Genomic DNA, 23,789 nt, shown 5'->3' on the forward strand with positions numbered 1-23,789 from the left:
GGAGCAAAATAATGTTTTTGGTAATGGTTACAACATCGTAACAAATGTTTAAGCTAGCGCCATCTAGTATTGAGTAGACGAACTAAATTGTAAACACCATCTAGTGGAAAGTAGTGAAACCAAATGCACTGCTATTTCGTTAATCTTGTGTTATAAATTTTAATGTCATTGTAATATTCTTATATTACAATAGATGGCGCTAATTTATAAAAATGTATATTCTTTTTCTATCAATGTTTTACACGGTTACAGTTTTACACGGACAGAAGATGTTTCGCAGTTTTTTTTTAAATCATGCGTTCAACCTATGAAAATTTAAATAATCTCAATCATTTATAACATTAACATCTACATTGTAGGTAAGTACCTACCTGCTGGGAAGGTACTTAGGTCCTAAAAAATTCACTCAGCCTGAAGAGAGTGTAAAACATGATAGTTTTGAAAAAAAAAACCATTTCAAACGGAAGTTGTAGTATGATTATTTTTTTTCAATTGGCGACGCTAGTTGAGTTGTCTTCACTAAGGAGGACATGCACATAAAGATTCTAGAGTAAAAATGGGTTTAGGTAATGTAGAGGAAGCCTCCAGATGGAAAGAGAAAAAACTCAGGTGATAAGAAAGTACGAAAGCTCTTGAATTTAAAAGATCATCAAACAACACCCCAAAATTAATACCTATGTATTATTATGAATGGTTAATACAAATAAAACAAAATTCATAGTATTTACAATAATGTTACATCTCTTTTATTAGATAAATACATACTTAAAGTATAATTTTATGTTAGTGCCATATTGTTGTCAACATTTGTAAAGTGCTTAAATATGAACTACCTATGCTGTGTGTGTGTTCCTAGCCAAAACTGCATCTTAATCATAAATACATAACTATACTTTATATTACACTACTTATGAAGATTTAAATATTTCAAAATAACTAAGTATATACTTTCATTTTAAATATATTATGAGTAAGTACCTATGCTTACTAACATGAAATACCTACTGCAGGATATATTGTAAGTATTCCTAACTATAAAAAAATCAACTAATCAGCATAGATGATAAAATAAATAGTAAACATCTCTCTTGACTGCAAAACCAAAGAAATAACTCAAATAATACATTTCAGTTCCGCTGTAAACCTAATTTGCTAATCATAATATAATAATCATATGAATATAACAAAAATAGATCTAAAATTAAAAATACTAACAAATACTTTCCCAAAAATTGACCGGAGGGGCTTTTTTATATTTTTATAAATTCGCGTCGTAATTACATGATAAGCATAAACATATTTTCTGGGCTTATATTTTGTTTATTAGTAAGAACGTATTACAGCCGTCATTACTCATAGTGTGGAAGTTTGTATCGTTGAGGATTAGGAAGGTTTTATGTGAATGTTCCGCGGGGCCGTATTCATAGGAATGTCTCGAACAGAGGCTCCTGATTGTGGTCGCTCTTGTAGTGTCGTTTCGGTTGAGAGTCGGATTCTTCTTCTGTATATTCACATGGTGAGAATATCTGAAAAGGATTACATGGTTTTAGTTACTTTAAATGATGTTTTCTTATTGTGTCTGTGAAAAAACACAAGTATAACAGTTGATCTCCCCCATTCTCTTAGCTACAACTCGGGCACAGGATTTGTCCATCTGCCGTCTTCTCACCTTGCCAGATTTCCAGAAGTAAATTAATTACCCAATAATTCTAGACCAGTTTCACAATGTCTGGATAATGGATAGCTCTGGCATAAAAGACATGCTGTCACTGTCTAAAACGTAATTACAGAGCATGCCCAGACACTGTGACACAGGCCTTAAACACCCCTACATTTACTCACTCTCTCACTCAAAGGCTTGCCTTCAAGCACATATTTCAACTTATTCAACTGGCACGGTGTCAGAGTCCTCTCCAGGTTGCCAGCTATCTCTCTCAGATCTGTATCAACCCGCCTATGTCCGTCTCGCTTGCCGTTGGTCCAGCCGCGGGAGTATTGGAACGTCTGAGCGGTGACGGAGGTCAGGGCTATGAATGCGAACAGAATGGCTGAGGGACGCAGTTTTGGCATCATGGCTTCTGGAAATAATTAAAGGTTGTTGTAGATACAGATAATTAACATACGTACAGTCAGCTGCATAAGTAGCTATACCCTTTTGTACCTTGTCAATCTGAAACCGCCTATCCATCCATCCATTGAAATATTGACGGTTCGTCAGTTTGACAAGGTACAAAAGTGAATAACGACTTATATGCAGCTGACCGTACATACATAATGCTCACGACTGTTTTCCCTGAAGGAGTAGTCAGATGTGTATGTATTTGTGTATAATTTTAATCAAATCTAATAACAGGGAAAACTATGTAGAAGCAAAGTAACCCGAAGAAGGCTTAAATTAATAATTATACCTGATTAAGGCTATTAACATTTTGAACATGTAGTAACTATGCCTACAGATAAAGATTTTCTTTATTTGTATACAAAAACACCGAGACGGTTACAAAATTAACCCCATCTTTGTTAAACTCGTTAGAATACTCTAACATTAATTTTAAAGATAAAGATACATTTACGTATTTTAACATAAAATATCTGAAGCTTCATACTGAAATACAATGGGCATACATTAAACTTCATTAAATTTAACTTCTTAAAGGTGTGTTAAATAGATATTGTGTGTTAAATTCCCATAATGTGTACATTATCAAACTTGTTTATGACTTGACTCAGAAATAACAATTACGTACTTAGTATGGGAGTATACGAGGTATATACTAATAATGGAGGTACCTATATTAGTACAATAAGTTTTAATGGCAAAGTTAGCCAATGTTGACACACAACTGTGGTTTAATGAGAAAGGATAATACACGCCCGAGCAATGACAAAGTTCCACCCACAAAATACTGAAACTAAATTGCCTTAATTTTTTCAACTTTAAAAATAAAATTTGGCCATAATATTTATAATAAATCTTTTTCAGGTTGTAATATTTTTATAAATGCGCTTTGCTAAATGTATTTCAGCATTAAATAATTTATCTATCTAGGTATCTAGTCTTTCCCGTTTAGTAGTAATTTGGTTTTGGTGCTATCACTAGTATGCTAGTCACTGGATCTTTTTTTATTGTAAGGACAAACATCACCTTAAAAACTTTAGTTTTTTAATTGGGATTTTAAATTTATTATTTCAAAAGCTGCTTCCAAAACGATAAACTTTGACTTTTTGTTTTGGCGGTAGTTTGAATGTAGCTGATACACATCACAAATAATATAACTCATAAAGTTCAAATGTGTACGTACTGATAAGGAAGAGTGTTGTTTTATGACAGGGTCCACCATATGGCTGCAATAACTGCTGCCGTAGGACGATATGTAATCATATTACAATCCTACTAGTATCATAAAAGCAAAAATAAATAAAATAACCAGTATGTTTGTTGCTCTTTCACGTAAAAACTACTGAAAAGAGTTTTGTGTTTTTTATGCAGCAAGTAAGTTGAATGCATTTAAATGTGTCGATTTATTTATAAACATATGTTAATGTTGTTAATGTTATCTTCTAATTGTGTATAATATACTTACAAGAAAAATTTAAACTAAGTTGCAATATTATTGCTACGCAGATTCGTAGCGCTACGAAAGCGTAGGCTGCTACAGCTTTTCGTAGCAATCAAGTTTCTTGTATATAAATCAAGGTAACACTCACACATATGCACATATTTTACTACCTTGATGGGTAGGTAGAGAGGTACATTGCTGCACTAAGGTTTCAACAGTGTAGTTTATTAGGGAACAAGCGAGCTTTTGCCAACCATATAAAAGGAAATGTCGAATCGCCGACACAAAAAAAGATAAGGAAAAAGTACAGTTTTTTTTTTATATTCGGTCTGATAGAAAACCAACCCGGACCGGACCCCTCTGCAAAACAATAACACTTTGACTGCTTTATACTACCTTAGCTGTGCTCAATAAAACTTATAACCACTATAATTTCGTCAAGAACAGTCAATAACGAATTTTAATAGTAAAACCACTGTTCTGGCATTAGGAACCCGATACTAATTGAGATTTGATTTCCCACACTTTCTTCAGGAAATCAAGTTTGACATTTACCCTACAAAAACCATTCTATGCACTTGACTTAAGGTTCGAAGTCGAGCGAATGAGCTTCCAACAGGTGTCCAACATAAACTCACATGTGGGGAAACGTGGGGTTTAACGACTTATTACAGGACTGCCACTAGAACTAGCTATTTCATTGAATTCCTGGAGTAAATAATTAACTAATAACTTAACCAAACCAGAAGATGCTTTTAGCATTATTAAGTCCACCTGATTGTACACTATTACTATTACTGCTGTAAATTATGCCATGTACAATAAATATACTATAAATTAACCTAACCAACAAGATTTTATGTAACATAGCACATAGCTTCACATTCGGAATAAACTTTACCTATGACTCTAAAAAAACAAACCAAAATCGGTTCAGCCGTTTGGGAGCTACGCTATCACTGACAGATACACAAACACGTTAAACTTATAACACACGTTTAGCGTCGCTCGTTAAAAAATATTACCAAATGCGTTAGCTTTAAGCTCTAAACGCAAAGACAGCTACACGATTTTTTTAAATTTTATTATAGCTTTAAGAAAGGTTTACATTATGAAGAATATTGCTTTTTTGAAAAGGTATAATGTACCTACCTAATAAAATTTTAGTGAAACCAAAATCAAAAACTTTACGCTGTATAGTTTTTTCAGTTTTATACTATCTTACTAAAGTATAGTTATTGTGTGAGGCCAGTTGCGGACAGCAGATCTGTGTTAGGTGATGATGATGATGATGACGATGATGATAAAATCATATAATAGAATATGACTTTATTGCTCTCCACAATAAAAAAAACATACAAAAAATACTTATAATTGCATTATCGCTAAGAGCGATCTCTGATGAGCGAATAATGATGAATACACATAAATACTTACCGCAAAATGAACTAAATATCTCGATGGTAAACAGCTTACAATCACAGGCCAATTTACAACTTTATTATGAAAACTAAATCTCCGAAGACCACTAGATGTGTTTCCTTTGAAAGCTACTCTATGACTGATGCAGACGTAAGCTGAAGCTACCCTTTTATATGAGTGAGGGTGTTCTATAATGGTGCCAGGATAAGGGATGAAAGGAAGGGTTTCTGCTTTAGGTAACTTCTGTGGTCTTGTTTTGCGTAGCTATAGCTAATTTAAAATATAAAATGATTTGTTCAATATTCATTGAAGAGTTTTTAATTTTTAAATGTTTAAAACGGAAAAAGGATCAGTTTCTACTTATTACTGAGTAAATGTAAATCGTTATTAATAAAATAAGTTGCTCCATTATTATAGGTTAAGTAGGTACCTAGTTCAAGACAGTTTCAGATTTCACCATAAAAAATAAGCATTATCCGATAATTATGAACTCTTTCATGGTGAAATCGGGTCTTAGAAAAGTTAAAATTTTAGATATATTTAAGTAGGTACCTATACTGAATCCATTGCAGTTATAAAATCGTTTTCAACCGTATTTATTTGAAAAAAAGACCAACGATTGATACATTTGTAACATATACATCTAGACTAAATAAAATACTTATGGCACTATTATGGCTCGCTCTTTTCGTGTGAGAAAACGTGGTAAAGATGTCCCACCACCATCCAATAGATTTAAGCTGCGATTAAAACCACAACTTAAGCTGAGTTTACCTTAAAAGTTAATGTAATTTAATGAGACGCGTCTGCAATAAAATCATCCTTCAGAAAGCAAGGTCACGACGCTACGGGACTAAAAAAAACCATCTTTAGACTCAATTAAAAATACTAGGTCTATGTTTAGACTCATACCTGAATATTCGTAAATAATCATGATCTATTATTATTAAATAATTTATTGCACAATACTAAAATATGTACATAGGTGAACTTAATGCTAACAGCATTTTCTTCCAGCTAATCTTGAAAAATCTATGAGTGATTATATTGATGTTTTTTTTAGACCGTTTGGCCTTCAGTCCTGTAATCTAGCTTACCGCCACTTTTTCTTTCATGATTCTTTAATAGAACAGATAGCTTTACAGGATATTGAAAGAGTGGGTTTGTTTTACGACATTTCGGGGAAATCGTGAAGAAAACATGTAAGCATGTACTTATAATACATTTCATAATTATTTTAATTTAAGACATATCTGTTTTAAGTAGACACCAACAATATGATTGCAGCCAATTTTCGAACACAGCAAAATACATTTTAATTTCATTTATTTATCCAAACAATAATTTTCCTGATCTGTATGTATGTAAGTATTTGTGTACTTATATTTTGAAAAGAGGCAGCCAAAATGGTTCTACGGTGTTGAAATTGCAACGCATGAAACCTGCATTTAATTAATTTGTTATTTTCAGGTCAATTGATTTTCAGCCACAACGTACGTCGTTGTGTAAGAACGCGTTTGACGTCGTGAAACATTCGCTACACAATTCCTAGTAATAATTAAATTTGTATGCAATCAAAATGTGACTCAAGAAGGAATGTACAAATTTAATACACTCTCGAGCAATAAAAACGTTCCTCTTACAAAATGGCGACACTTGGTAAGGCGTCATTAAGCTAGTCTTTCCCGTGGAGTAATTTGGTGCTATTGTCACTAGAACTTTTGCATTGCTCGCGAGTGGTACCTAGGTCCACTGCTGGACATAGGCAGCTCCAGTCTCCAAAAACACACCAGGATGTGATCTATAGCTTTTCGCATCCCATCATTACCAGACATCTTTCGTAAGTTGTCACCCAAACAAGTATAAAACTAAGTACATAAGTACTTAGCTTAGCTTGACCCAGGGCCGGATTAAGGGGAGGGCAACTGGGGCAACTGCCCCGGGGCCCCCACAAAAGAGGGGCCCCCACAATAGAGACTTCGAAAAAAAAAAGCAGTATGCTTTTTTTTCGAAGTCTCTATTGTGGAGGCCTCCCTTTTGTGGAGGCCTGGAACTAGTAAACACTAGACAAAAAAACGCTGTTGTCGCTTATTAGAAATCTTCTTTCGCTGTTTTACATTACTAGTGTGAGGTTTCTTTCTTTTTCTTGTAACCTTCAAATGCATCAACAGTATGCTGAAAATCCGCACGGTGTAGCAGAGGCATTGGTGAAAGTTTATCAGGATGATTTAGAACCTAATCTTGTTAATGAGTTGGTTCAATTTGTATATTTGATCGACTCATACAAAAAGGACTATGGAAAAGACCAATCTCCGGAACTATTTTACTACCAAATTCAAGAAGATCAAAATTTCAGAGTTACATTCCCAGACTTTGCAATTGCAATGAGAATGTATTAACTTTGGATTATATCAAATTGCACAGGAGATCGCTTATTTTCAAAAATGATTCTTATGATAAAAAATAGGCTTCGAACCACGATAGGACAAAATCTTCTATCAAAGCTTTCTCTCCTGAGTATTGAAAGTACCTATTCTACTCCGGGAACTGGATTTCCAAAGCTCTGAAGATTCCGTTCATTAACCCTAAAATTTAATTTCAGATAATTCTCGTTTCCGATTATATTTTATATGTTTGTTAAATTATAAAATCATGTAGGTACACTTGGCACTACAACACAAAAAAAATACTGAAAAAAAAACTTTTATTAACTGATTAACTTAAAATTATTTGGGGACAGGGGGCCTCCACTTTTTTGTTGCCCCGGGGCCTCTCGACCTCTAAATCCGGCCCTGCTTGGACCTATCACGAACTTGTTTTGACAGTGATTTTCGGATCGAGTCCGCTTTTGTTCTATGTGAAAATACACTCACGGGCAATGAAAAGGTTCCACTCACAAAATGCCGACAACAAACAACCCCAATTTTTGTTTGAACAAAATATTACCGTTTTTAGTTGTTTATATCCTGATGCTCTGTTAAATGTACTATAATGTTGCAGAAGGCGTCATTAAGCTAGCCTTTTCCGTTTAGGAGTAGTTTGGTGATTTTCTCAGTTGAACCTTTTCATTGCCCGTGAGGTGAGTGATTATGAATTTGACACTAATTACTTACTCATAAATTAATGTTATTTCGTTTTGACTTCGCAATAGGGTCCCTGTTTATTTTTTATCCACGACCTCAAAATTAATTATCTTATTAGTTATGATTTTCAATGGCACCCACCACACACATACCACACATTATCTAATTATCTATAGCCGCGACAACAGTTTCCAGAATCTATCAATGATCAATGCTTCATTCAAGGTCACAAATAATTAATTACCCCATTTACCCCCTTTATTAATAACACACTCTTAAGGGGGCGACGTGACGCACTGACGTTTCTACTTTCTAATTAGACATCTTCTGGTGTCTGTAATTTTGATAATTTATACACAATCTCTCTTAGCGTTGGAAATCAATTAATATGTCTCCTTTATGCGTGGATGTGCTTCTTAGAAGTAATTTGTCTTTGTTCTACAGTATGTTCTTTTAGCTACACATGTATACAGGATGGTTTGGAAGTGGAGAAGAGGATTAAGTACTACTTAGCTTTACAAAAAAAACTATGTTACATTGTGTTATTTCTTTCGCGATTCCAGCATTGTTCCCATAATTTAGTATGTCGCGTATAAAGCGAGCCAAGTGGGGTGTCAAATCGACGAATGAACGAACGAGAATTGAAACGCAAGCCGAGGCTTAGAATAAACAAATTGCAGCGCTAACCACGACTCTATGTTGTTCGTTCTTTGATTTAGGGAGTGATCCCCCTTTAACTAAAACCCACGCAAATATTAATTACAAAACGCAAATGCACAGCATTACTCAACTAGCCCTCTAATCCACTGTAGAGGATGAGCCTCCTCCAAGACTGGAGGGTTATTGCTATAATCTTCACGCTTGGCAGGCGAGTTGAAGATATTATCAAACAACAAACAACACAAAAATTTAGCACCCAAGACCCGAGTACGTACGTTGGCCTGCGCCTATTGATGATGAAGAGACCAGCTACATCTGTTATAAATCCGGGGACGTGTTGTGTGTGATGTGGATGTTCTTTAGCATCATGTGAGCTTGAGATCGCTATTTTAAAAACTCCGCCTGTATACTTTTAGGCGCAGGCCACCGTACCTATACCTAAATGTTTGATATATAAAGAAGTAGGCAACGTAGTGGATTTTAACATACGAAATAAAAACAGACAAACGTACAATCGAAAAACATTACACTCTTCCTTCGGCAGTCGGGTAAAAACATGCAGAAACATCGGCCCACACATACAACATAGCCCGGCCAGGATCGAACCCGGGACCTTCGGCACTGAAGTCACTAATACACCATCCGGTCGTCGCAAATAATATAAAACGTATTTTAATTACCCGAAATTGTTTCAGCCCTCGTCTTCAAAGAAGAATTAAAACAGCAATAATATTGGTGACGAATTTTAATGCAAATTACTTTTAGAGGAAGGCTCCCTGTGACATTATACCGCCTAAAGGTAAGCATCTCGGTGTCGGTCTGTCGAAAAAGTATTTTTCAATTAATACAAAATTATTATAATAATGTTATCAAAGAGTCCGTAGCGGGCCTCAGTGATCGTAACTGATCACTGAGGTTAAGCAACAACTGGCACGGTCAGCCATTGGATGGGTGACCGATTTCAAGTGGTTGTTTTCTGGACGCTTCCGTGCTTGGACGGAACGCTAAGCCGTGGGTCCCGGTTGCTGCTTCGGCAGCAGTCGTTAAGCCTAGTCAGAGGCCTTCGGGCAGCTTGAAAACATCTGACAGTCGGGTTGCCCACTTACCCGACAACTCACTCAGCACCAGCTTGCCTGTGTTGGGGTCCACCAACCCGCACTAGGCCAGCGTGGTGGACTATAAACCCTTCCTTCAATGGAAAGAGACCCGTGCCCCAGCAGTGGGGACGTGATGGGTCGGATGATGAATGTTATCGATCGGATCAGTAATGAGGTAGGTTGAGTATTTCCTAAGTAATTCGCGAGTAACCACATAGCTCTTAAAATCTACAAGCGGACGTGGCAGCCGGCCATATATGTCGAAGAACCGATGACCGGTGGGGCAAACGAGTTCTCGAGTGAAGAACACGAACAGGTGAACGTAGCGTGGGACACCACCCAAGCAGCACGACAGGCTGTATAGACGCTGTATTTTAGTTTATTTATACGCAAAAGGCTGTATGGAAATGCTGTACATGGGCTGTATAAGCGCTTATACAACGTCTATAAGAAAAAAGGGGCCCATCTTTATACTGCCTAATGCGTTATTATAGCTGTACGTACAGGTAGTAGCTGTTTAGCAAAAAAAATAGCTGTACTGTACCTGTAAAAGAGATTTAGTATGGTGTTGAAGGAAACCATAGGCGTATAGTTATTCGCCGCCCGCTGGACCGACGACCTTAGAGGTGGCCGATTGTAGCTGGATGAGGAAGGCTTTAGGACTTTGGGAGAGGCCTAAGTCCAGCAGTGGACTACTACGGATTGATGATGATGATTTTATCAATCATAATGTGCTGTATCAGCGCATTAGCCATCTTACCAAGTCCGTTTTGGTTTTGGGGCAAAATGTCGTAAGTACTTACCTACCTATTAAGAGTCATGGTGGCTTAGCGGATATAAATACGGGATAAGGTCTCTTCTCTCGATCTAGATGCCGTGAGTTCAAAGTATTAGAGTTAATTTAAGTAAGTACCCTTTTCCATCAAATGGTAGATAGTACCTACCTACTATGATACTAGATAGGAAAGCCTATTAACCTAATGACCTGTGTCAACTTACACCGATATACTTGTACAAAATCAAACGATGGTTTCAAACAGACGTATCTATTTCACAAACGTCTAAAGGCGTTGTTTGTACCATTACTTTCGAAGCAATTTGACCCTTGTGATGTTTGGAAAAATAAGTAGGAGTAGGTACTTAACAATACAGTTTTTGTACATAATATTATGTAAAAGTAAAAAGTAAAGTAAAGTAAAAAATGTTTATTTGCACATAAAACACATAATACCTAAGTAAAATTTAAATCTTATTTTACAAAACAAAAAGTATTCTTGCGCACATCTTACATTTAAAATCACAAAATGAACAGTAGCCCTACTCTTGGCACGCAATGTATTGGTTTCATCTTGCCTTCTCGCCATTTGGCACTCCCGAAATCGACGGTGGCGCCATCTTGTCTTAACTATTGAGCGGTTTTCCGTCGAAAACCATCAAAATCGAGTCCAAATTGTGAATTGGCACTCTTGACAACCTTTTTGACAGATGTCATTGTGTTCATTCTTGTGTTTAGGCAAGTCATTTAGGCAAGAACAAATAAACAACTTTTGAGTGGAGATTTGTGAATAAAGTAGTTAAATTATAGCTCGTTTGGCGCTACAATGTACAGGAAATTTAAGTACAATGTGTACCATCGCTCTTACGATGAAGGAAAACATCGTGAGGCAACCTGCATGTCTAGATTTCGCACATCTAGATAATATGTGAAACCCATATGTAATGGCTCGTTTGGCACAACAATTTACATAGGATTTAAGTGAAATTTACCTATATTATCCCTCTTACGATAAAGAAAAACTTCGTGAGACAAGATATCTAGGCAAGAACAAATACATTAACTAACAATTTGTGAGTGGAGATTTGTGAATAAAGTAGCTGAATTATGTCTTGTTTGGCGCTACAGTGTACATGAAGTTTAAGTAACAATGTATACCATTGCACTTACGATGAAGGATAACATCGTGAGGCAACCTACATATCTAGATAATATGTGAATCCATCATCCCGCAGTGGACCAGTATGGTGGGAATAGCTCATTTGGCGCTACAATTTACATGGTTTCTAAGTTAAATGTATACCATCCCGTTTACAATGAAGGAAAACATTGTGGCAACCTGCATATCTAGAGTTTTCATATCTAGATTATAATGTGAACCCACCAACCCGCAGTGGACCAGCATGGTGGGAAATGGTCCATGCATAGGAAAGCAGTTTAGACGTTAGGGAAATGTACAATGGTTCCATTTGAGATAGCCAGGTGCAGGTACTTACACCCCCGCAGAGAATATAATAGAGCAGCCCGTTAAGCCACAACACCCGGATTGGTGGGAGGATCCACCATTTACTATGGAGATAAACCACCTCTACCAGCACCTCTACATGCCTAAATACTATAGTATCTTGTAAATATTTCAGTACATAATCAAAAAGATTTAAAAATAAAAACATATGTAAGTTTCAGAATTGTTTATCTTTATAATAATACAGACATACTTTTGTAGATTAATAATTTCACCACCACTGTTGAAATACTTACAAACTTATAATATATAGCTGTTCCCGCGCGCTTCGCTTCGCCTTAAAAAGTTTTCCCGTGGGAATTCCGGGATAAAAAGTAGCCTATGTTCGTTCCCAGGGTCTAGAACATATGTATACCAAATTTTATTCAAATCCATTCAGTAGTTTTGGCGTGAAAGAGTAACAGACAGACAGACAGACACAGTTACTTTCGCATTTATAATATTAGTTAGGATTAGTTAGGATAAGGGACATATTAACATAGGAACACTTTTTCTAATATTATTCAACATTTCTTACAAACAAAAATGTTCATATATTTAAATCAACATAGGTATTACCTAATATAAAATAATATTTTGGTCACAGGAAATATAAATTTCTACTTAAATCATCACATCATCCACTACTGCACAACAGCATCTGGACCCATAAGTAGTGACGATGGTTATGGGTCTAGATGCCCTTAACTTTGTATTTCTTGATAACTGTTGCGCAATTTCTATGAGGATATTGACTCCATCACGGGCAGCTGCTGCAAGGTCCCCTTTAGGCTTTAGGGCATTAGCCCATGCTGTCAGCAGTTCGGCCTCTTCCTGCTTTTCCTCTATGGCCATCACTCTGTCTACTTCTACATCAACTTGGTAGCGGCGGCTGGATCTATGCTGTGAGGTGCTGTGAGGATGAGCTGAGCGGCTTGATAGTTTAGGCCTGGGTATGATGGGCTTAGGATGCTGCACCTCGACTTTAAGTATGTTATGATCCTGCCATTTACCACGGCAGTCCTCAGTCTGAAAAAAATAATTACACATTAAACATTAACTAACATTTAAAATAGAATGTTTTTCTTTCCAATACTTAATATTTAAAAAAAGTAATGAAGTATGATTAGTGGGTCATCTTGGGGGATTTTAGCTTACGGGGATTTTAATTTGGTAGTCATAACAAAATGAAAAGTAAACTTAAGGTTTTAACTTACTTTACGTACGTGCATCTTTTCAAGACCCTTCGACCGCATTTAAGGTCGAGGCCATTGATGTTATTTTCTCATAATTTTAACTTCCCTAGGTCGGTCTTAAGAAGATCCCTGGCCATTCCTGGGTAACTTTCTAGATATTCTACAAGTAATTTCGTCTGGCGGTACGACGGCCGAGTTGCGGAACTCTGTGGGGAAAAACTAGGTTCATTATAATGATTATAGTGGATATACAGATGATTCTAACACGTTTGGTAACTGAACAACTTACCATAATATTGGTTTTTAAACTTTTTACGTTGTTACTTATTATGAAAATCCACCGACCGGCCATGACAACAAGAATTTTAATGACAAGTTGTTTTTTTTTTTCGTTTTCATTCATTCTTTCACAGAGTAACTGTCAAAATTGACTCACAATCCAACACAAGTTAGAACCAATTCGAATTAGAACACGATCGTGAGCCAATTCATGTCGGGAGTGCCAAATCTAACTTGAAATTGCCATAAACTTGTGTTCGATCTTAACACAATATGAATTTACGTCTTGCGTGCCAAGAGTGGGCCTGGGGCCCCCGAACTAGGCTTTGCCCGTATCTCGGTGTCTCTCATGTGTTAGTATGTTATGTAAGTTTTGTTCTTGTGTGTGTACAAATGTAAGTATCTAACCATGTGTCTATTCTACAGGGTGTTGCAAAAAGGGTATACTTACTAGTTATAGTTAAGCCGAAACTTACAGGTGCAGCATGTTATAAAATCTAAGCCCGAAAATTCTAAGTACCTAATAATGTCAGAATTTCAAAAAAGTAATTCGTGTTCATGACCTTAGTACAGCAAGACTGAGGTACCCAAGTAAAGTCCAATCGAAAATAGCCTGTACTGCTTCGAGAAAAGGTTGTTTCGCCGCCATCTGTTAACGGTCTTCGGAACTACTTTTCATGCATAGGAAGAGTAGTTATTCTAAGATCGCTATTGAATTTTGTTTATCTGTGATAGTTTTATCTGTGTAAAAAGAGTGAATGAAACATTGTTGTGAGTACTTTTACGCATAGGGATGTAATATCGTTGCGTATAACGGTATATATATATACACACACTCTCTCTCTCATACATGCCTTGTACTAATGTAATCCCTTGCGGGGTAGGCAGAGGTGCATTGCTGCACCCACTTTTTGCCGGTAATAATATAACGGTAAATAGAATTATTATTATGCGATTTCCGTTCACAGCTAATCAGTAACATTTTTAATTTAAGTTACTCGGTAATAGTGAAATAAAAGGTCATGAACATAAAATCTTAAGTCTTAAAAACTCAACCGCAATGGGAGGTTTTCAACCATAGACAAACAACCATAGATTATAAATAACTTCATACTCAACAGCACTGCATTTTTTTTAGGCGGCATCTAAAGAAAAAATCAGTGCTGTTGAGTATGAAGTTATGGAGATGCTGGAGGTGTTGGAGCATCCCCATGCAAAGGGAGGATCCTCCGACCAGGCCGGGTGGTGTGGCCTGGCGTGATGGCGGGCAGCTGCCCAACGGTTAGCGTTGGGGATTTCTATATATTGCAGAGTAGGTGAGAAACTTCGAATGCGCGATGTAGGATTTCATAGTATTTTGCGTAGTTCCCATACATCTTCTCTGTATTGCGTTCCGAGCGCCATCTGTTGATCTTCATCTAAACTAGTGGCTAGGAGTCCGTCACAAAGTTATCTATAATCTATGGTTGTTTGTCTATGGTTGAAACCTCCCATTACCTAGGTACCTTTTAGTATAATATTAGGTCCTTACATATGAAATTGGCGTTTTGTCGTACTGGCCACTTTGATCTCAAATATTACCTTTATGGTTAGGAATTCCAAATTCAAATTCATACAGCTATTTACTCATGCATTTGTGTTTCAAACCCTAACCCTAAACCCAGAGCGGTGGTAGCTCAGTCGGGTGAGCGCCCGCTTCTCAATCAAGAGATGCGGGTTCGAATCCCGGCGCTGACATGTACCAATGAGTTCTTTTAACTTAAGTACAATGTATACCATCGCTCTTACGGTGAAGGAAAACATCGTGAGGAAACCTGCATATCTAGATTTAGCACATCTAGATATGTGAACCCACCAACCCGCAGTGGACCAGCGTGGTGGGAAATGGTCCAAGCTTAGGAAGGCAGTTTAGACCTTGGGGATATGCACAAAGGTTCCATTCGAGAGAGCCAGGTGCAGGTACTTACACCCCCACAGAGAATAGAATAGAATAGAATAGTGTTTCAAACCCCCTAATTCATTTGTTTTTTCTTCTATTCTTTTTTCTTTGTGTCACTCTGTTTACAAAATGGAAAACTTGAAATATCGCGTTATTGTATTGTATTGTATTGTATTGTATATTTATTCAGAAACAAATTACATTGTGTTTGAATTTAAACTTAAATATAATAACATACAATTTAATTTTCATAACAATCAAATGTAATTAGGACATAATATTAATTAACAAGAAAAATTTACAATTTAATCACAATAATTTACAAAGAGATAATACAATAATTACACTCAATTAACTATAATAATTAATAATGATAAATTTAATAGTATTAAGACTAGGTTAGGTACCTACAAAATTAATGATTGATTAAAAAAAACTCATCTATTGAATAATAGCACTTCTTTATCAAAAAATGTTTAAGTTTAGTCTTAAAAAGTTTGTAAGACATAATTTCCTTCAATTCTAATGGTAGATTATTATAAATATGGGGTGCCTGATATCTAGGTGAGTATTTGGCAACATTTAGTCGTGGACATATTTCAATCTTGAGATCTTTTCTACGAGTCATAAGCCTTTGCTTTCTCTCAGATTCTGTTTCCAGTCTGTACAGATTTTTTACTAAGTCAGATGTTATAACTAGTATAAAGAGGCACGGTACTGTTAGAAGTTCCAGTTTTACGAAATAATCTCGACATGATTGTCGTTGGGATATCCGGACCATCGTTCTGATGGCCCTTTTTTGCATGACAAATGCTTTATTTATATTATATTCATAGCCGGGTTCCGCTCATCTGGCATAATCTTTATTGACCAAAACTCATTTCGCATAACTCGTATGGTCTAAACTTTTTTGGTCGAACCATCACTTTGCCAAGACTTATGTGGCATAAGGCTCGTTTCGTCTAAAACTCTTTAGGCACAATCTTTAAACACCTAAGTTTCGTTTGCTCAAATTTATGTTCGTCTATACCTATGTATAATCTTGTTTCTCCTAATGTTATCTTAATAAATAATATATTAAGTATGTAGTAAATGTACAAATTGTGGTATTTTTCTCCTACATAACGAAAATCACGATATTGTATGATAAAAAAATCGAAAGTTAACGACCAATTTAATTATTAAAAACCCCATGAGATCGAAGCCTAAAAATAGGTGCGACGACGAGCAAAGCGAGGAGGAGCGTGTTAGGTGCACATGTTCATCAAAACCAAAGCGGAGCGCAGCGAAGCGGAGCGGAGCGTTTTCCAAACAGCGGAAACAATACAAGGCACCAGTTTGCGCTATGTAGGGAGACGCTCCGTCAAAGTTAAAGCCAAACGAATATTATTACTTTGTATAAACCTATTTGGGCTGGGCACTTTTTCAATACGAGTCTGGACATCTGAGACTATAATATATTTTTTTTAGTCCCTGTATCCATTTTATTAGGCTATTCAAGATTTGGCCATACCATTATTAGGCTAAACAATGTTATGCGAAATAACTTTTTACTAAACGAGATTTATGCCATACGATTTTCGGCGTAACGAGACTTTGACCAAACGTTACTATGCAATATGAGATTAGGCAAAAAAATCTTATGCCACAAAAGGTAGAACCATTCATAGCCATTTCCCCAAAATCTAATGCTATAGCGCAGTTTTGACTCAACGAGTGCGTAGTAAACTTGTTTAAGGTTTTTAATATTTATCTCATCACGAAGAGTGCGAAGAGCGAAACATGCCGAGCTTAGTGCGCTTTCTATAGATTTTAGTTCTTCTTTCCAATTTAATTGATCGTCAATGTGTATCCCTAGAAATTTCACAGATTGTACAAGCTCAATTTTATTACCATCAATATTTATGTCAATTGTTTCATTATTTCTAGATGTCGTTTTAAATAGTATAGCATTTGTTTTATTTGTATTTAATTTTAAATTATTGCACTTAAACCATTGGTCAAACAACATTAGAGCTCGATTAACCCTTTCCGTTAGTAGCACAATATCATTTGAATGTACTACTGCATTTGTGTCGTCTGCAAATAACACTAATTGTGTTTCCGGTAGGGATTTTGCCATGAAATTAATCAGGTCATTGGTGAAGATAATGAATAGTATTGGCCCCAATATAGATCCTTGCGGTACACCTCTTTCAATTTTTTGTAATCTAGATATTTGTTCACTATTGTTTTCCACGCTTACTATTTCTACAAATTGTTTTCTATTACTGAGATAAGACCTTAGCATTTGTAGGAAATCTCCTCTCACACCGTAATGATCGAGTTTTTTCAGCAGTATGGAATGATCAACCATGTCAAATGCGGCGCTGAGATCAAGAAAAATGCCAGCAACTCTCATTTTACTGTTCAGTTTTGTTACTACATCATCAATTAACAGGTCTATTGCATCTATAGTACCTATACCCCTTTGATAACCAAACTGTTTGTTACTGATAACATTGTTACAGTTTAGGTGTACTAGCAATTGATTTTTAACTATTTTTTCCAGGATTTTAGACAACGTGGGTAAAAGAGAGATAGGTCTAAATTTTTTGGATCCGTTCGCGATCCTTTTTTGTGAGTAGGTAAAACTCTCGCAATTTTAAGTTGTTCTGGGAATATTTTTTGCTGTAAGCAGTTGTTAAAAAATGTGCTAAGCGGTTCGGCTAATATATCCAGATTTTCTTTTATAATTGTAATAGGGACTTCGTCGTAACCACAAGACATTTTAGTTTCCATTTCTTTTACAATCTTAATTATATCATTAGGCTCGGTTAGTCTTGGCTTTATTTCCGACTGAATCCTGTCACTACTCTGTTCAAGAAAACTTAATGCTGTGGCCAAATCACCCCCCATTTTTTCATCGTTTTTGTCAAATTCTTTTGAAAATATTTCGGCTATCTCTATAGGATTGTCTATTATCTTCTTGTTAATTTTTAATATTATTTCTTGTCTTGATTGACCAAATAGTTTATTTCTGTGTTTATTGACCACCTTCCAAATAGCTTTATTTGAATTTTGGGCTTTCTCGATTTCTCTCGTGACTGAATTTCTTTTCGCTTGCCTTATAACCCTGTTATATATTCGTAAGTATGATTTTTTGTATGTGATACACTGGCTGCTGTTTTTTCCTTTTACCATATTTAAAATTCTTTTCATTTTGCTGGACACTCTTATTCCTTTAGTTATCCATTTCAGTCCTTTATCAAGTCTCTCTTTAACTCTCTTTCTTTTCTTTGGATAACAATTTTTGAATGTCTGTACGAATTTCGAGATAAAATCATTTATACCCATAACATTCCAATTTTGTTCCAATATTTCTTTTCTAAATAACTTATTAGCACTTTCACTAAAATTTCTTCGCTCCACAGTTATATATTTTTCATCTTTCATGTCGAGAGAGCTTTCTAGTTTTAAGGAACAAAAAGTACCGGCATGTCCGTCACCAAGTCCATTGTGGTCCACAACAACCTTTGAAATACTAGTGTCCGGTATATTTGTAATAAAGTTGTCAAGACTCGACTCTGCGTCATTCCTTATATATGTAACACAGTTTATCAAGCACCTGAAATTGTAGCAATTAAGGAGGTTAAGAAATTCCCTCGTTTGTTTAGTATCTTCCAAAATATTTACATTATAGTCTCCACCTATGATACATTTTTTGTCAAAGAAGTGCTCTAATAAAGACTCTAATTTTTCCAAAAACATATCAAAATTATTATCTTTTGGGTTTCTGTAACAGCAACATATATTAAGATTAGTATCCTTGTCTTTAATTCCACAAACTTCAAAACATTCTACTTTATAAAGTTTTTTACAAATTGCAAGTTCCTCGTGTTCTCTCCCTACCTTTCCTAGTATTAGGGTACCACCTCTCTTTTTCTTTGGTCTAGTATTGTACGTTAATAATTTATAATTTGAAAGACTAAGGTGGAGTATTGAGTCTTTATACAAGAAATGTTCAGTTACACATAAATATTGCGGATCTATATTTGAATCATATAAAAACAATTCCAATTCATCCGTTTTATTGCCAAGACCGCAAAGATTTTGATGAAAGAGTAGTAACTCCTCCATAATAATGTCACCATGAGTAAGTTTGTGGTTTTGATCTTTTTTAAAACGGTTCACGAAAAAGTATTTACGAGTATGAGTTCCACCGTGGCACCAGTGCTGCAGAAACGGCTCGAAGGATTAATTATATGTATGGTGACGGTGTCGCAAAAGAAAACACAGTGCGTTTTTGGTTCCAACGTTTTCGTTCTGGAAATTTCGACCTGCAGAACAAGCCTCGTGGACGGCCGGAGACCAAAGTTGATAATGAAGAATTGAAGGCTATTGTGGAAGCGGATCCATCGCAAACCACGTCCGAGTTAGTTGCAGGCTCCGGTGTTAGTGATAAAACTATTCTTATCCACTTGAAGCAAATTGGGAAGGTGAAAAAGCTTGAAAGGTGGGTACCTCATGAATTGAGTGAAGCAAACCGACAAACGCGCGTCGACTGCTGCGTTACGTTACTCAACCGGCACAATAATGAAGGAATTTTAAATCGAATCATTACCTGTGATGAAAAGTGGATCCCCTACGATAATCGGAAGCGCTCATCGCAATGGCTGAACCCTGGCGAACCAGCCAAATCCTGCCCTAAGCGAAAATTGACTAAAAAAAAGTTGCTTGTAAGTGTTTGGTGGAGTAGTGCCGGTGTCGTTCACTACAGCTTTCTTAAATCTGGCCAGACGATTACGGCAGATATCTATTGTCAGCAACTGCAAACCATGATGGAAAAGCTAGCTGCTAAACAACCGAGGCTGGTCAATCGCTCTAGCTAGGCCACTGCTGCTTCAGGACAACGCTAGACCACACACTGCACAACAGACGGCTACCAAATTAGAGGAGCTTCAATTAGAATGTCTTAGACATCCACCGTACTCTCCGGACCTTGCTCCAACAGATTACCATTTTTTTCGCAATTTGGATAATTACTTGCAAGGAAAAAAAATCAACTCCGATGGGGCAGTCCAAACCGCCTTCAAAGATTTTATTGATTCCCGCCCGAATGGTTTTTTTAGTAAGGGGATCAATGAACTACCTATGAGATCGCAAAAGTGCATACATAGCAATGGTACATACTTTGATTAATTTAATATATTTCATTTAAAAAAAAACGATTTTATGTTCCTCCTATAGAAAACGCCAATTTCATATGTAAGGACCTAATATTATGGTGTGATTTTTATGAAACGCTAACAAAAAAATGTTTTTAACAGCAGTTCTTCTTGCACAAGACCAAAGCCATCTTCAAATTCCAAAACGATGCACTCACCGTTAAAGCTTAATTAGTTTACTTATTATTAATAAAATAAGTAGGTACCTATCTTTTTTGGTAGTTGAATAAGTAAGATTTTTTGCAAGTGGAATTCTGTGTAGTGATAATAATAAAAAAGCATTAAAAACTGGATTTCGGACATAGCTCTCCATAAGAAAATACTTCCCATGACATCCTCTATTATGAAAATAATGAACAATACAATCATAATAAATATGAATCATGTCAAGTAATTTTATGATACTTTATAGGAACTATGTACAATTTAGCCTTTGAAAGATGCCTAATCCATATATTTTAACTATCTTTCAAGTTGAAACGACCGTTATTTACATGGCGTAAGCACCTGTCAATCAATCATGGTCAAAGGACTCATGCTATATTTTACATAGGAAAATAGGAAAAATAAAATTATAAACTGTCGATTCCACTATAGTCGTTACCTACATTACGGACATCTCTACTCATTAGCATATCAATCACTCAATTGAAGTTGAATGAAAGTCTTGTATGTCGCGAATGAATGAATTGAATGAACGAAAACAAAACACGCGATTGTTGCGTGAACATGTCTGCCGTTTGTTTTTGACGTAAATAAAAGCAAAATTGTTTTAGTGTTTGTGATTTTCAGTGGTTTATCGGTGTTATTTGCAGTTTTATAATGTGTTAAATTGTGCCGTGACAAGTTCATATGAGGCTGCTATACAAAACTGGTCCAATGGAGTCGCTCAGAAAGTGGTTCTATAAACCTAAGGTTTGTCAAACTGTTTATTTCCTAAACTGTATTACAATAACTGTTCAATTTCTACGCATGTATTGCATAAAACCAAGGTTCACGATAAAAAATCTAGATATTTAGGCCTTTAAGCCATATCTTCTTTGGTTTAAAGAACGTGTTTACGTATTTCAAACATCATTCTTTGTTGGTACAGAAGTGGCATACTTGAATATGATTCAGATCTTGATTAATCTTTTATACCTATGTACGTGTCATTGTTTCAATAGTTAAATCGTCAGGGAGTCTCCCAATGTGTAGTTGAGCTGGCTATAAAGACGTATTTGCCCACACATCCGTAGTTTATCGGTCCTTACGTCATTTTGTGGCACAAGTGTAGTAAATTGCAATGTTTTATGATTACGATTCTGTAAAGCCAGTAACCAACCACCAAGAAATTGACATATTGTTTTGTTTCATTGCATTTACCTATTGGACTTACATCAGACGCACAGCAAAAGTGGAAAATTTTAAGCCTTTTTTGTGTTTACATTATGCTAAACAGCTGTATCTGTATACTTACAGTTGTTTTGTAAGTAGGTCCTCAGAAACTGGTTTTGTTTGATCATAATATCCTTAAAAGACACTTTGTTTTTATGAATTTAACAATATCAACACTTATTCCTATTCACACAACACGCATGGAACACCCAAGATCCGAGAACAAATATTTGCCTTTCAGGAATCAAACCTAAAATCTATAGTAAACCTTTATCACAGAAGTCAGATCATTAACCACTGGGCCATGTGGTAGTCATTCAAAATTTTACAAGATATTGGTATGAGTCTTCAGTTATCACCCATCAACTGCAGAAAATAATAAAGAAAAAACATATTTTATATGTAAACATCTGTCATGTGATAGTAACTAATGAGTAGCAGTGAAACAGATTGTGATATGAATACATAAATAGTAATCAGTACAGTAACCTTCATAGTTGCCAATAGTTCCATTTAATCTTTTAAATCAGTATTTTATTCGCTTATTTAACTCGTGTAGATCCATAATCCATTCTACATTAGGGCTGATTTTAAACTAGTCAATAGATACTATATGAGAAACTAGATGAGCGTTGCAAGCTTTGCTTCACCTTGGAATGTTTTTCTATACAAACATTTGTTTCTGTACACCTCTACAGTACCTAATCTACATCCCTTCCAAATTTATAAACTTGCTACTAGACTAAAGATCTTTAAACATTGGGGTTTTGCCTCTGTGACTATGCTGCTCTTGTTAAAAGGCAATCAAAATGATTTCTTCATAGTACAAAATACAATACTCTAATAAAATAAAATAATACAAAAAGAAACAACAAACAGTTAAAAGGGCAATTGAAATGATGAATGTAATACCCATCATAAAAGCATGCCATCCTATTGTGTATAAATAGATGCCACATTTTCAGGGTTTCTGTTGAGATAAGTGTCTGCGTACATAATGTACTATGTGTCATATAATCAGATTCATAAGCCATTGTATTAAAATTAGTTTAGCTAGATTAATATTTAATTACTGACAAATACATAATACACATCTTGCTCATTCTATACTTAAGCTCTGTTATATAATATTTTTGCTACTTCATTACCCATATTTGGCAAAGCAAAAAGGAAAAGTACTTAACTTATAAATTTATAAAAATACATTTGATCTAGGTATTTTCACCAATAACCTTTGAATGAACAGACCATATTTGATCAAACTTATAATACCAGACAGCGGTTTTCTATAAATACATAAAAGCAAGTATTTTATTAATAACCATACGAGATGCAACTATTAAAAATAGATTGGACAGCTGTGACTAGGTCCTGTTTTTATCATTAAACTTAGCAATTTAAATAATGCACTGTTTGCAACAAAAGGGCGACTTGCACTAAAATATTATATAGCCATACATTTATTATGGATTGCCGTTTCTTCTTCAATCAAGAATTGTCACTAAATCTAGATTTAATATGTTTGTGCAAGTGGCCCTAAATGTTAACAGCTGATAAGATTATAAACAAATGGTTTTTGAAAACTATAAAACATGTGACATTGTTAACAGTTTACTTAGGCACACTAACAAGTGTAGCCGGTCCAGGGTTCGAATCCCGGCCATCGTAAGCATTTATTCGTACAGAAGGC

The 23,789-nt window shown here is 35.6% G+C and overlaps 2 protein-coding genes across 4 annotated transcripts in view; one reads left to right on the plus strand and one right to left on the minus strand.

Moving 5' to 3' along the window:
* Window positions 1-1,210: 1,210 nt before the first annotated feature.
* LOC119692194 (pro-corazonin) lies at window positions 1,211-22,392 on the minus strand. Of its 2 annotated transcripts, none has more exons than XM_038111713.2 (3): window positions 22,182-22,392; window positions 1,843-2,078; window positions 1,211-1,526 (listed from the first exon to the last, which is right to left on the minus strand). In XM_038111713.2, exons 2-3 carry the CDS (start codon window positions 2,071-2,073, stop codon window positions 1,422-1,424), a joined length of 336 nt encoding a protein of 111 aa, XP_037967641.2. In that variant the 5' UTR covers window positions 2,074-2,078; window positions 22,182-22,392; the 3' UTR covers window positions 1,211-1,421. The 2 variants fall into 2 exon arrangements, with proteins under 2 accessions (XP_037967641.2, XP_037967642.2); XM_038111714.2 differs by lacking the exon at window positions 22,182-22,392 and adding an exon at window positions 4,998-5,131.
* LOC105393049 (lateral signaling target protein 2 homolog) overlaps window positions 21,402-23,789 on the plus strand; it is a 43,938-nt gene continuing 41,550 nt past the window's right edge. For both annotated transcript variants that reach the window (XM_048630505.1, XM_048630506.1), the window contains exon 1: window positions 21,402-21,637. In XM_048630505.1, coding sequence (XP_048486462.1) covers window positions 21,575-21,637 — 63 coding nt within the window. In that variant the 5' untranslated portion in view covers window positions 21,402-21,574. The remainder of the gene's footprint in view (window positions 21,638-23,789) is intronic.

This window comes from Plutella xylostella, chromosome 26, assembly GCF_932276165.1.
Source record: "Plutella xylostella chromosome 26, ilPluXylo3.1, whole genome shotgun sequence".
NCBI lineage: Eukaryota > Metazoa > Arthropoda > Insecta > Lepidoptera > Plutellidae > Plutella > Plutella xylostella.